This window comes from Rhinopithecus bieti, unplaced genomic scaffold (genome assembly GCF_001698545.2).
Source record: "Rhinopithecus bieti isolate Rb0 unplaced genomic scaffold, ASM169854v2 scaffold_71387, whole genome shotgun sequence".
NCBI lineage: Eukaryota > Metazoa > Chordata > Mammalia > Primates > Cercopithecidae > Rhinopithecus > Rhinopithecus bieti.
Genome location: NW_016826726.1, coordinates 99,922 through 114,798, shown reverse-complemented (window position 1 = coordinate 114,798; position 14,877 = coordinate 99,922). Strand labels below are relative to the sequence as shown.

The 14,877-nt window shown below is 49.9% G+C and overlaps 1 protein-coding gene across 20 annotated transcripts in view; it reads right to left on the bottom strand.

The window, feature by feature from the left end:
* The window catches only part of EPB41L1 (erythrocyte membrane protein band 4.1 like 1), a 140,890-nt gene that overhangs the window by 64,199 nt on the left and 61,814 nt on the right, over positions 1-14,877 (bottom strand). For 18 of the 20 annotated variants that reach the window (XR_001883685.1, XM_017863526.1, XM_017863534.1 and 15 more), the window contains exon 1: positions 14,692-14,871. The exons of 1 other annotated variant lie outside the window; for it this stretch is intronic. Coding sequence is in view for 17 of the 19 variants with exons in the window: in XM_017863526.1 (XP_017719015.1) it covers positions 14,692-14,710 (19 nt within the window). In the remaining 2 variants the exon portion in view is untranslated. Of the gene's footprint in view, positions 1-6,653; positions 6,766-14,691; positions 14,872-14,877 lie in introns of those variants that run through there. One more of the 20 variants, XM_017863530.1, reaches the window with a different exon arrangement.

Genomic DNA, 14,877 nt, shown 5'->3' with positions numbered 1-14,877 from the left:
AGTGCAGTGGCCGGATCTCAGCTCACTGCAAGCTTCGCCTCCTGGGTTTACACCATTCTCCTGCCTTAGCCTCCTGAGTAGCTGGGACTACAGGCACCGCCACCTCGCCCGGCTAGTTTTTGTATTTTTTAGTAGAGACGGGGTTTCACCATGTTAGCCAGGATGGTCTCAATCTCCTGACTTCGTGATCCGCCCGTCTCGGCCTCCCAAAGTGCTGGGATTACAGGCTTGAGCCATTGCGCCCGGCCAAGGGAGCCATTTAGACAGAAGATGCAGAGAGAGCATTTGAGCTGAGTCACCATGTGGGCAAATGTCCAGAGATGGAAAGAAGGGGGCTGGCAGGGGATGGAGAGGAGACCTTGACGTTCTGGCACTTCAGAGTGAGAAGCCTATAAAGGTGAGCACCAAACAGCCTGGAGGGAGGGACTGGTTGGAGCTTGGGAGGAGTGACGGGGCTGGGAGGGTGCAGGCAGCCTTGCGAGAGTCGAAGCATCTCCGTGCAGGAGAAGGACAGGGCTCCCATCACTAAGCGCTGCTGCCAGCCAGGCTCAGGGCTAGAGACTTCACATGGTCATTCATGGACCTCTTGAACGGAGGTAGAGCAGGTGGCCCTGTGCCTCAGTGGTTCACAGCACAGGCTTTGGAGTCAGGCACACCCAGATCCAAAGCCTAGTGCCAATGCCTGCTCACTCTGTGACCTTGGACAAGTGACTTCACTTTTCTGAGCCTGAGTTGCCACTGTTTTTTTGTTTTGTTTTTTTGAGACAGAGTCTTGCTCTGTCACCCAGGCTAGAGTGTAGCAATCTCAGCTTACTGCAACCTGCGCTTCCTGGGTTCAAGTGATTTCGCCTGCCTCAGCCTCCCTAGTAACTGGGATTACAGGTGCCCACAGCCGGCTAATTTTTGTATTTTTAGTAGAGACGGGGTTTCACCATCTTGGCCAGGCTGGTCTCGAACTCCTGACCTTGTGATCCACTCGCCTTGGTCTCCCAAAGTGCTAGGATTACAGGCATGAGCCACCATGCCTGGCTCTGAGTTGCCTGTTTTATAAAACTGAGATACTCCTCCCTCCCTCTCAGGATGGTGAAGGAGATTTAGGAAAATAACACAGAGAAAGCTCTTAGTGGCCAGGTGTGGTGGCTCACGCCTGTAATCCCAGCACTTTGGGAGGACGAGGCGGGCAGATCACAAGGTCAGGAGATGGAGACCATCCTGGCCAACATGGTGAAACCCTGTCTCTACCAAAAATACAAAAATTAGCTGGGTGTGGTGGCATGTGTCTGTAGCCCCAGCTACTTGGGAGGCTGAGGCAGGAGAATGGCTTGAACCAGGGAGTCAGAGGTTGCAGTGAGCCGAGATCGCACCACTGCTCCAGCCTGGCAACAGAGCAAGACTCCATCTAAAAAAAAAAAAAAAAAAAAGCACTTAGCATGGTATACACCCCATAAAACAAGCCTGAGACGTAGGGTCTATAATTACCAGCAGTAATGGGAAGCTGCAGTGAAGAGGGGCCTGAGAACGGGAGTTCAGAAGTGTCCACCCACAACAAATGGAGACATGGAGAAAGAGATGTTTCTAAGAGACAGCCAGCAGGACCAGACTGATGACACTAACATATGAAAGGCCTAATGCACAGGATTAGAAAAGAGAAAGGTCAGCCAGAGAAATAAATGCTGACAGTGCCCGTACTTGCTCTGTCTGGGGGAAAAGAACCCAGTGAGGCCAGGGATGCTTGCCTGGGCTGGGGCTGGCACAGCAGACTGTCAGCATCTGACGCTCTTCAACATCCTAACCACCCTCTGGCTCCTCTAGCTCACCTTCCAGGGGCACTCAGCAGCCTTCTCAGCTGTGGATCTTTATCCGGGTGGCCTGCAGGGAGAGGGTGTCCTAGCCCAGATGAGACAATATCCACTCAGCCTGGCAGTGAAACCACTCCTTAAAAATGAATCAACTGGTATCTGGTTTATACATCAGGCCCTCTAACCAGGGTTAGCATGAGTCAGCATCTCTGAGTCCAGTAACTTGGATTTGCTCTTTTTCTCCATCACCATTGCAACTGCCTAAATCTAAGCCACTATCAGCTTGTTCCAGGAGAGCTGCCCCAGCCTGCTCCATAGTCTCCCTGTGACCACTCGGGCCCTCCTAGAGTTTATTATCCACAAAGCAGCCATAAGAATCTTTCCAAAACTCTCAGTGGACACCCTCTTTTTTTATTTATTATTATTGTTATTATTATTATTTTTAGAGATGGTGTCTCACTCTGTGGCCCAGGCTGGAATGCAGTGGCATGATTTCAGCTCACTGTAACCTCCACCTCCTGGATTCAAGCAAATCTCCTGCCTCAGCCTCCCGTGAAGCTGGGACTATAGGCACCTGCCACCACGCCCAGCTAATTTTTGTATTTTTAGTAGAGATGGGGTTTCACCATGTTGCCCAGGGTGGTCTTGAACTCCTGAGCTCAGGCCCGCCTCGGCTTCCCAAAATGCTGGGATTACAGGCGTGACCCACTGCGCCCAGCCAGATGCCCTCTTTAAAACCCCCAAGGGCCTCCCATTAAAATAAAACACAAACTCCTTATCAAAGCTACAGACCTCTGTATATGACTGTTGCCCATCTTTTCAGCATCAGCTCCCACCACTACTGGTCCCCTACTGCCTCCCCACACCGCCACCATCACCATGAGCCTGTCACATTGGCTTTCTGTCTGTTCTTCGACTGTGCCAGGCTTTGGGGCTTTGTCCTTAATGATTGTAATATTCCCTCTGCATGGACAGCTTGGCAGCTCCCACCTTCAGATTGTGAATCTGTGTGCCCCTTGACCACCCTGTCTAATTTATTTAGGTCCTTTCCCCTATTTTTTTGGTTACAGCATGCTAGATTGTTTTGTTTTTGTTTCATTTTGCCATTTTAACCATTGTTAAGCGTAACAATTCAGAGGCATTAATTACATTCACAATGTTGTACAAAAATCACCACTATCTATTTCCAAAAATTCTTATCACCCCAAACAGAAACTTCAAATTCATTAAGCAAGCATGCTGGGTTGGGTGGTTGGTTTTCTTTCTCTTTTTCTTTTTTTTTGGAGACAGTCTCGTTCTCTTGTCCAGACTGGAGTGCAGTGGCATGATCTCGGCTCACTGCAACCTCTGACTCCCAGGTTCAAGCAATTCTCCTGCCTCAGCCTCCCCAGTAGCTAGGATTACAGGCGCACACAGCCTTGCCCAGCTAATTATTTTGTATTTTAGTAGAGATTGGGTTTCACTGTGTTGACCAGGATGGTCTCGAATTCCTGAGCTCAGCCAATCCGCTTGCCTTGGCCTCCCAAAGTGCTAGGATTACAGGCATGAGCCACCACGCCCAGCTGGGTGGTTGGTTTTCAAAGTAATTATCACAAACTGATCTTCTATCATTGATTGATTTACTTATTTGTTTTTATCCCTCCTTTAAAATAAACTCCATAAAGATAAGAATTTTGTCTCATTAGCCATTGTTCCCAGGGCTCAGCGCAGTTCCTGATAAATAACAACAACGTTATCATTTGTAGTCTGCTATTTGCTAGGCACTAATCTGAGTACTTTACATCAATGAACTCACTTCATCTTCACAATAAACTATAATGAGTAATAAGTACTCTTATTATCCCTATTTTACAAAAGAAGAAACCGAAGCAGAGAAGTTAAGGAACTTGCCCCAGGTCACACAGCTAGTAAACGGCAGTGCCAGAATTCACATTCAGCAGATCTGGCATCAGATGGAGGGGTAGATGGATAAATGGTTGAACACATGGATGACTGATGGATAGAACACAAAGAGACAACCTCTAGTCTACCCAACTGAGGATAGAGACCCGGGCTGCATTCACCTTGTGAGCCTTTGTGGCTACCAGCCAGCCCTCCTCTCCTGATGATTTAGTTTATCTCAACACCTGATGTTTCCATCCAAAGTCCTGATACTATTCTCATTATTTTACTAATGAGGATGCACACGCTCAAAGAGGCAAATGGATTTGTCCAAGGTCATAAGGCTGTGCCAGGTATCTCTGATTCCAGAGTTCTTCCCACTATATGGCATTCCAGCAACCTCAGGGGGCTCAAGCTGTACTGACTTCTCCCAGGGTTGGGGCTGGCTAAAGAAAGACTTCCCAAGATTGAAAATGAAACATACTGGGAAGAGCTGAACTCAGAATCAGGACCATTGCTGCTTCAGTGCTTCCACTTCCGATCTGATCAGCTTTGGGCAGGTCACTTCCTCTTTCTTTTTTCCTTTTTGAGATGGAATCTCACTCTGTCGCCGAGGCTAGAGTGCAGTGACACAGTCTTGGCTCACTGCAACCTCTGCCTCCCTGGTTCAAGCAATTCTCCTGCCTCAGCCTCCCAAGTAGCTAAGATTACAGGTGCATGCCACCACACACCCAGCTAATTTTTGTATTTTTAGTAGAAATGGGGATTCACCATGTTGGCCAGGCTGGTCTTGAACTCCTGACCTCAGGTGATCCACCCGCCTTTGCCTCCCAAAGTGCTGGGATTACAGGCGTGAGCCACCACACCTGGCCACTTCCTCTTTCTGAGCATCAGTTTCCTCATATGTCAAACGGGGATGAGAGACCCTGTCCTCCACATCAGAGGAAGACCATGGAGATCAAGGCTATTACAGAGAATGGAAGGACTTTGAGATACAAAAGTTAATAATGTCCTGGGCCAGGCATGGTGGCATGCATAAGCACAGCAGTGAAACAACATGAGAACACACACAGCCACATGTATGGCGCAAGCAAAGCTGTCTCTTCTAAACCCTGCACACTGATGATACCAAAGACTATTGCCCAGGTGTTCTTGGGAATTCTGAACCAGGTGAGAGAGGAGATGGGGAGGCAGGGGAGGGGAGGAGACACCAAAACACCAAGAGACTGCCAGGCAGAAAAAAGTCTTTTGTTTTGAATGATGTTTTTAATAATCAGTTACTAAGACAACTCTTTCTTTCTGGGAAGTCAGGGGACACGTCTCTTCCATCTCCCTACAACCACGCTGCCTGGGTTGTTAGTCTCCATTTGCACCCCCAGATCCATGGCCTGCTTGAAGAAGCAGGAGGCTGGCCCATTGGACTGTCCCTTGAGCTCCCTTGTCTCCTGGCTTCTGGTTCCATTTGGCCAATAGAAGGCACTGGCAGGGGCCAGGCACAGTGGCTCACGCCTGTAATCCCAGCACTTTGGGAGGCCAAGGTGGGCAATGACTTAGGGTCAGGAGTTTGAGACCAGCCTGGCCAACAAGGTGAAACCCTGTCTCTACCAAAAATACAAAAATTAACTGGGTGTGGTGGCAGGTGCCTGTAGTTTCAGCTACCAGGGAGGCTGAGGCAGACCTGGGAGGTGGGGGTTGCAGTGAGCAGAGATGATACTACTGCACTCCAGCCTGGATGACAGAGAGAGACTCTGTCTTAAAGAAAAAATAAAGAAGAAGGCGTTGGCAGGAAGTCAGAAGGTGGAAGGAGAAAGATCCTGGGTGTATCTTCCCCAATTTCTCTCTCTGTGGTCCTGGCAGTGGCTGAGCCCCTCTGCGACAGCTCCCTGCCCCCCTCTACCGGTCACCGAACTCAGGTAACACCGCTCCCTCCTGCTTATTCAGGCCGAGAGCTGGTAATGCCTTCTGTCCCTGTTAGTTTGTGGGTGCCTCAGCATCCCATGTGGGTTCCCCTCACCCTGCTCACACCTTTATTAACATCTCCTCAGGGGAAGCATCTGAGTGGAATTCTGTTTCCTGTCAGAATCAGACTGATCCACCACCTGATGCTCATTTAGGATGAGGGGAGCCTGAGAACAGGCAGAATAGGCTAAGAAGTCAAGGAAGGCAATGGAACCGTAAGCAAGTCCCTTAATCTCTTTGTGCCTCAGTTTGTTCATCTGTAAAGTCATGATTATAATCTTGCATACCTCACAGGCTTACTATGAAAATGAGATCAGATCATGCCTATAAAACACTAGACACGTACCAGAATATTAGAAATATTTGCTCCAAAAATATTAGATACTCTCCAGTTAAGTCCAAAGACTAAAATGTTAATAATAGCCTTCCCTTGGAGAAGGAAATATGGGCCTTTTCGTCTGTGTTTTTCCATTTTCTACTATAAGCATGTATTACTTTCGGAGTCAGAAAAGAAAAAAGAAGAATTACAAGAAAAAAAAAGAAAGAGTGCCTATCAGGGCTTATTATTTCTCTCACTTGCTGGAGATGATGTGACTTCCCAAGGGGATTTCCCCAGTATGGAACACTCACTTTCTTGAGTGATAATGTCTACATGGACATGAATGAAAGGATGGAGGGTACAGGCTGAGAGAGCTGCCTCTGAGACCTCAGGCCACCTTCACAGCCAGACCAGAAGGATCAAAAACAGAGCTGGGTCTGTAGTCATGCTGTCTGGTGCTCGGGTTTGTACATGGCAGTGGGGAGATGGCAATTTGTCAGAGGCTTGCAGTACCCACAGACACCACTTTAAACCAAACAATGTGAAGAGGCCACCACCCATCAGCCTTGGCTTCTTGCCCAAAAGCTTCACGGGCCACCGGGGAGCCTCAGGCTGATGTGCAGTGGTGAGCTGGGGACCACGTGACAGCACAGAACTGCAGAGTAACAGCATCAAAACGGAGAAATGCATCCCACCTGGCCCATCCTGATGATGATGCAGAAGGCAGAGCGAGACCTCCCACTAGCAGGGTATCCTCTGAGAGCCGGGCAACGTGCTGGCTGTCTTCTGGGCTTTATCTCATTTGAGCTGCATAAGGGCCACACGGAGTAGGTGAGCTTGTTTCCCAGGCAGCTTAGCAGCCAAGGCCACATGGCTAGTCAGTTCCAAGGAGAGCCAGGACTAGGACTCAAGTTTGCTGGCTCACAGTCCAGTGCTCTCCCCACTCAATGCTGCTACATCCCACGACCTCCAACTTGCTGTAGACCATACAACCAAAGCTACTGTTCCTCCGGATGTAGAAATAATAACGGCAGTATCAATCCCTCCCACATGCACGGCACTTTACAATTTAAAGGATCTTTTTATAACCATTTCGCTTGGACCTCACCAATTAGTCATTGTTCAGAGTGGTCAGGAAACAGTAGTTACGGACATGGGCTTAGGAGCCAGAGCTGGAATCCTGATGCCACAGGCTTGGTGACCTCGGGCAGGTTACTTAACCTCTATTGAAAAGACTATCTCCTGCACCTCCAAGGTATATAGTGAGAATTAAACGAGATAGGCAGGGTGTGGTGGCCTGTAATCTCAGCACTTTGGAAGGCCAAGGTGGGAGGATTGCTTGAGCCCAGGAGTTTGAGAGCAGTCTGGGCAACACAGGGAGACACTGTCTTTACCCTGCGCCCCCCCAAATTAGCCAGGTGGGGTGCACCTGTAGTCCCAGCTACTCAAGAGGCTGAGGCAGGAGGATCACTAGAACCTGGGAGTTTGAGGTCACAGTGAGCTGTGACTATGCCACTGCACTCCAGCCTGGGTGACAGAGTGAGACGCTGTCACGCTTTAAAAAAACAAGAATAATGGCCGGGTGTGGTGGTTCACGCGTGTAATCCCAGCACTTTGGGAGTCTGAGGCAGGCAGATCACCTGAGGTCAGCAGTTCGAGACCAGCCTGGCCAACACAGTGAAACCCTGTCTCTACTAAAAATACAAAAATTAGCCAGACAGGTGGCACGTGCCTGTAATCCCAGCTACTTGGGAGGCCGAGGCAGGAGAATTGCTTGAACCAGGGAGGTGGAGGTTGCAGTGAGCTGAGATCCTGCCATTGTACTCCAGCCTGGGCAACAGAGTGAGATTCCATCTAAAAAAAATAATAAATAAATAAATAAATAAACAATAATAATAATAGTAAAAGAAAGAAAAGAAAAAATAGATAAAGCACATGAAGCTTGCTCTAGCACAGTATTTGACATATAGCAGATACTCAGTGGCAGCAAAGGCTCAGATCACCACCAGACAGATGGACAAACTGAGGTACAGAGAAGGTAAAAAGCTTGTCCAAGGACAGTCTGGGTATGGGCAGCAGCATAGTCCAAGCAGCAGCTTATAGCATCCTAAAAGAATTTGAACATTTCCTAGGAGAGCTCCATACTGGGTGGGTGAAAGAAGGGGTCTCCCTGTGACATCACCACCTTTTAAGGGTGACAGAGAGATGGCCTCCTCCAAGACCAGTCCCCTCACGTTCCAGTGAGGAGAGGAGGGAACAGGAGAAGGGAGAAGCAGCAGACCTTTGAGAGCAACTATCACGGTCTCATGGTTTCTGACTCTTTCTCTCACTTGATTTTCATTGTCTAAACACTGTTAGAATTCAGTTAGTGTTACTTAGAATACTGTAAAATTGGAAACAACTTCAAATGTCAATCAACAGGGGGGCTGGCCAAATTAGCTAGGGTTTATCCATTAAAACTTAATTATGAAAGTATAACATACATATTGCAAAAATTTTTGAGATAGATTTTATATCTACTGACATGAAAAGATGTCAATGTGTAGTTACATGAAAAATGCAAGTTGTAAAACAATAATGCAATGTATGATCCCATTCTGGTTTGTATGTTTATGTTGGTATAGAAAAGATCCTGGAAGGATACACAACATGCTGTTATTAGCTATGACTGAAGAGTAGGATTTGTTTGGGAATCTACGGGGAGAATACACTTTTTTTTTTTTTTTTTTTTTTTGTGACGGAGTCTCGCTCTGTCACCCAAGCTGGAGTGCAATGGCGCAATCTCAGCTCACTGCACCGCAACGTCCATCTTCCGGGTTCAAGAGATTCTCTTGCCTCAGCCTCCTGAGTAGCTGGGATTACAGGTGCCAGCCACCATGCCTGGCTAATTTTTTGTATTTTTAGTAGAAACGGGGTTTCACTGTGTTGGCCAGGCTGGTCTCAAACTCCTGACCTCAGGTGATCCACCCACCTCAGCCTCCCAGAGTGCTGGGATTATAGGTGTGAACCTATAATCGTGCCCGGTCTACACTTCTGAATTATTAGATTTTCACAAATTGTTTTGTAATTAAAACTAAAGAAAATAAATAGTAAAGAAATATTTGTTTTTCTGTTTTATTTACTTCCCATATGCTTGCTGGAACTCCATTTTCTGCCTGTTTTCTTCCAATCCGTATCTACGTTCACACCTAATTTTATACCACTGTAATATGAATACTGATAATCTTAAGAGTCTTCTTTCCTATTTAACATTAATTGTATCAGACCATGAATGACATCACATCATGACATCATCATCATCTCCACTAACGTTCATGGATACTTCACTATGTGCTAGTTACCATGCCAAGATTTTTACATGCCTTAATTTATTTCATCTTGATGACAACCCTAAAACCAGGTACTTGAACTATCCACATTACATCTGGGTAAAATGGGGCTTTGAAAGATTAACTTGCCAATGCTTCACAGCTAGTAAAAACAGAAAGAAGACTGAAGCCCTGTTCTATGCAAGTGCCAAGTCCTCACTGGGAACCTCTCTGTCCTACTCCCCTCGAAGACAGTGAGTGGTGAGTGAGAAGAATGTGGCAAGCAGGGAATAGCAAGAATATGGCAGGCACTATGTCTTTCAACTTGAGTGACCTTGATCAAGTCACTTCCCCTCTTGATTAGTTCACTCATTCTTTCATTGGACAAGTATTTGCAAACCACTGAGCAACACGCTGTGACGAAACAATGAATAAAATGTGAACTCTGCCTTCAAGGAGACTGGAGTCTAGCATCATTCTCTTCAAACACAGAAAGGATCTAGCCCCGGCCCCACTTCTGTCGCAGGGCAGTCATAAGCACAAAATAATCAAAGATGCAAAAGAGCTTTGCAATTGCACAGCTCCATCCACTGCAAGCAGTTTTTCTGTGGGTGTTCACCACTGCATATTATTTTATCCAGTGGATGTTCCAAAGCTTACCCAATCATCTTCCTATTGTTGGACACTTAGTCCCAATTTACTGCTATTATAGAGGAAGCTCTGATGGGGATTTATTCAAAAGAAATAATTCAAAGGAAAAACAAGCCAGAGGCGCAAAAAAGATGCTGTCCAATCTTCCAAATGACTAAAGGGAGACCAGCCCTTCTCAAACTCACCAGGCCTCAAACGGAATTCCTGACCCTGTGGCCTTACCCACTCCAAGCTCCTCCTTCTCCAACCTGGCGAGCCACCCACTACCGGAGGGACACCTTAGTGAGTGTCAATCTTGCTCCCTCCCCAGCCCTCCGAGTCCCCATAGTTAAGGTTTCTCCTATGAGGTCACGTCCTCTCCTGGGGATCATACGGTTGCCAAAGGGACCTTCCCAAAACACAGTTCTGTCATGCTCCTCAGCAGACTAAAATCCTGCAAAGGTTCCTAGAGCATCCTGACTCATGTCAAGTCGAAACACCTTGGCCTGACATTTAAGAGAGACAGAAGGGGGAGAGAAGTAATGTTTACTGAGTTCCTGCAATGTGTTAGCATTATACTAGGTGCTTTATGTAACAACCACAACATGGTCCCTATGAGACAAGCATGTTTATCTACATTTTACAAATGAGGAAACTGAGGTTCGGGCCAGCTGAGTGATGTGCCCAAGGCCACATGGCTAAAACAATGCAGTGCTGTGACTAGAGCCTACGTCTGGAGGATTCCAGAGCTCCATCAAAAACCCAAACACAAGCTGACTTTCTGAGTCACCTTCCAGCTCACACTCCGCCACACACACTATCTGTTCCACGCACACCAGACCACCCACTCTTCTTCAAAGGCATTACTATTTCCTTCCCCTCTGACCTGGGGAAGTGGGTGCCCTTCCCCCTTCAACCGTCGAAATCCGACTTGGCCTTCAGTGCCCAGCTCAAAGGTCCCCGTCTTCTTGAAGCCTTCCCTGAGCACCAAAATAGGAATCCATGCTGAGCCTATGCAATAGTACACTCTTTACTTTTAGTGTGTCATGTCTGCATCTCTCCCAGCTAGACTGGGAGGTCTTTGAGGAGAGGGATGCATCTGACTGAGTGACTATTTCACCTTGAACAAAACAGAGTATGGCCTCTGAGAAACTATAGGCTGCCTTGCATGGCCTTCAGGAACATGGCTCTGACCCATATTGCCTAGGTTTGAATTCTGACTCCCCCACAACCTAATTGTTTGACCTTGAACAACTGTCTAAGCCACAGCTCCCTCAATCTGTAAAATGGGAAGAATAATAACTCCTATACCTCATCTACCTCTCACAGGGCTTTGTGAAGAATGTGAGTTGTACATGGAAGCCCTTAAAACTGGGCCTGGCACGTAATAAATGCTCAATAAATGTTAGCTGTTACTATTCTGATCCACAAGCCTCCAGCCCACAAAGGAAGCAGTGCCAGCCTGCTCCACCCCCACCCATCCACCCAGGTTCAGCTCCCTGCCCACAGGGCCTCAGGATGTGTCCAGGGCCAGCCCATCTTCCCTAAAAGCCAATGGGAGCAGGGAGTCTGGTGTTTCCCCACTTCTGGGGGATGCTGGCCAGAAAGCAGAAGGCCAAGGCTGATCCTTCTCTGAGAGCTCTTAGTCAGTACCTACCTACCCCTACCCCTTAGGACCATAGTAATATTCAGTCCACAAAGCCCCCCCGCCTCGCCAGAGATACATACACAAACACACCTCACACACCTCTCCACCTGGACCGGCCCTGGCCTACCAATGAATTGCCAGGCTCCGCTGGACACCAACCTGGTACTTCCAGACATCGCCCCCAGTAAATGTCATGGTAGAAAGAAGGGCTCTAGACTCAGACCATCCCACACTTTCCAGCTGTGTAACTTTAGGCCGGTGACATAACCTCTCTGAGCCTCAGTTTCTCCTCTGAAAAAGTGGATAATTAATCGTACCTATCTGATAGAGTTACTGTGAAATGACTCAAAGCACTTCTTGCAGTACATGGTATACAGTAAGTGTTCAATAAATACCATCATTTTGATTGTGTAATCATTGGTATTTATCTCCAGGCAGAGATGGTCATCCCCACCTTTTTCCCCTTTGAGATGGAGTCTCGCTTTGTCTCCAGGCTGGAGTGCAATGGCATGATCTCAGCTCACTGCAACCTCCGCCTCCTGCATTCAAGTGATTCTCCTGCCTCGGCCTACCGATTAGCTGGGACTACAGGCGCGCGCCACCATGCCCAGCTAATTTTTGTATTTTTAGTAGAGACGGGGTTTCACCATGTTGGCCAGGATGGTCTTGATCTCTTAAACTTGTGATCCGCCCGCCTCAGCCTCCCAAAGTGCTGGGATTACAGGCGTGCGCCACCGCGCCCAGCCAAGATGATCATCCCCTTTTAACAAACAAATGGGCCGGGCGCGGTGGCTCAAGCCTGTAATCCCAGCACTTTGGGAGGCCGAGACGGGCGGATCACGAGGTCAGAACATCGAAACCATCCTGGCTAACACGGTGAAACCCCGTCTCTACTAAAAAATACAAAAAACTAGCCGGGCGAGGTGGCGGACGCCTGTAGTCCCAGCTACTCGGGAGGCTGAGGCAGGAGAATGGCGTAAACCCGGGAGGCGGAGCTTGCAGTGAGCTGAGATCCGGCCACTGCACTCCAGCCCGGGCGACAGAGCGAGACTCCGTCTCAAAATAAACAAACAAACAAAAAAACAAACAAACAAAAAAAAAAAAACAAATGGAACAGAGAAGCCCAGAAAGGGGCCCTTAGGGAAGTCCCTGCAGGGGCTAAAAAGCACTTCCCACCACAGCCTGAAGTCAGAAAACTCTCTCTGTTGCCCCCTGGAGGCTCAGGCCAGAACATCCCTAGGCACCTGGCATCCTCTCAGCTCTATGCACTTCCAAGAGGGTCCAGGGCCACTGGCGGCCCTTTCTCTCAGCCCTGGCCTCTCCTGCTCACCTACTGAGGGCAAGGGCTGGGAGGCCAACATAACGCCCCTCCTAAGGGATCAGGTAGCCTCAGGCTCCAGGCTACAATGCCTAGCCCCTGGCAGAGGCCTGTCTATAGCACAGCCACCGCAGCAGGGAAGCCGGCATCTGAGCTGCAAGAGCCCCAGAACAAGAGGTGGAAGACCTGGGCACATTAGTGCTGACTCCCCCGCTCAGCTGTTTTGTGACCTTGGCTAAGTCACTCTTACTCTCTAGGCCCCATTTAACCTTTCAATATCGACTGAGTGAGGACTACCTGACCAAGCATTGTTTTCATGCAGGGTTCTATGGAAGAAGCTCTTGAAGAAGCTCCCAGGGGGACTGTCACATAGCCCAGGAAGGACTTTAATAGGAACAATGCCCTCTGCACTTATCTCCAGGATTGCCTTGAGGTGCCACTGAAATCCCAGGGACTGTGCTCTGCATGCCACAAATACTGTGCCTGGGTTGCCAGGCAGGCATGACCTCAGGCTGGCCAGGAGAAGCCAGCTCCATCCCTGCACAGAGCTGGCAGAGCCTCCCTGGGCCACGGTGGCTCACAGAGGAGGCTGGCACAGGCTGCCTCTGCCGCAGGCTCCATCTGGAGGAATGGGTGGGCAGACAGGCACACAGCTGCCTCTATTCTCCACACCCTTGCCCGGGACAGGAGGCACTGAGCCTTCCAGGAGCTGCGGAGGGCACCATCCAGGCCCCAGATCTCGACCTGGCCCAACTGCCACTGATTCTGGAAGGCTCCTAATGCTGGGAGTTGGGGGACGGGGTGGGAATGGAGCCAAGTCGCTGGACCCCGCACAGCCTTGGTGAGGTCCTAAATCTGGCCGTCTCACATTCCCACCTTTGGGTGCAGAGGAGGTGCTATGCAGATCCAGAAGTGAATGTGGGAACACGTGGTGCTCTCTCCCCCACCAATGCATCCTCAGAGCTCCGAGGGAAAAGCAACAACCATGGCTGGCAGCTGAGGGAGAGATCAGCATCCCCAGAACTCCCTCTTGGTCTCTGTCCAGCCTTCAAGGTCTCCATGGACCACTTTGAGCCATATAGGTCTGCCAATCAGTGGCCTCTGCGCCCAGTAAGTAGCCCAGTGGCTGTAGACATTGGCCCCCCCATGCCTATCCCTGAGACCCCAGCCTCTCAGGCCCTTGGACCTCCCCAAGTGTGAAGGTGCCAGACACAAGTGGGACACACAAGCCCTCTCCCTCTGATTAGGGGACAGTCACTGGCGAGGGCAATGCCAGGCCGGAGCCGCAGAAGTCCTAGGGCTAAGATCCCTGCTAGCAGCTCTGAGGTACTTGTAAGGGAGACAAGAGGGGAGGCAAGCCCAGAGCGGGGAAGGGTCCGTGCCCAGAGCGGGGAAGGGTCCGTAACCAGAGTGAGGAGAGATGAGGGCAAGAGCTCGCCAGCATCCCAGGCTCCAGCCAAGAGCTCCTCCTGCAGCGTCCGAAGCAGGAGAAATCCAGAGAGCCCTTGGCCTCCGGAGGCGGCAGCAGGAGTGCTCTCGGAAAAGAGAGTGGGCCAGCCGGTGGGAGCCCAGCGCCCACCCACCGCTCATCCTACAGCAGGACCAAACTCCCCCACCCCCCAGCCTCCGGATCCTCTCTCCAGGCCTTGGAGGAGGCTGCAGACCGGTAGGTGGGGAGGAACAGCGAGACCCTCCCCCACACTGGCCAGGGGACCAACAGCCTGAAAACTCAGTTTTCGGCCTCGCCCCCGTTCCTCCCCAGGGCTGGCGGCTGGGCCTCGATGTTGCAAGCCCCCGGCCCCAGAGCCACCTGATCCCCGTGTGCCTACCTGGGCCCGGGGTCCCCATGTCGGGCAGGTTGGGCGAGGGGCGGCCCCCTCGGCTCCTCTGGCAGGCAGGCCGCGGGGCGGGGCGGCGCGGGGTCGCGGCGGGCTCTGCGGAGCAGCCTGTTCGGCGACACCCCCGCCCGCTGATGGATGCCGACTGCAGCAGCGGCGGCGGCGGCGGCGGCTCGG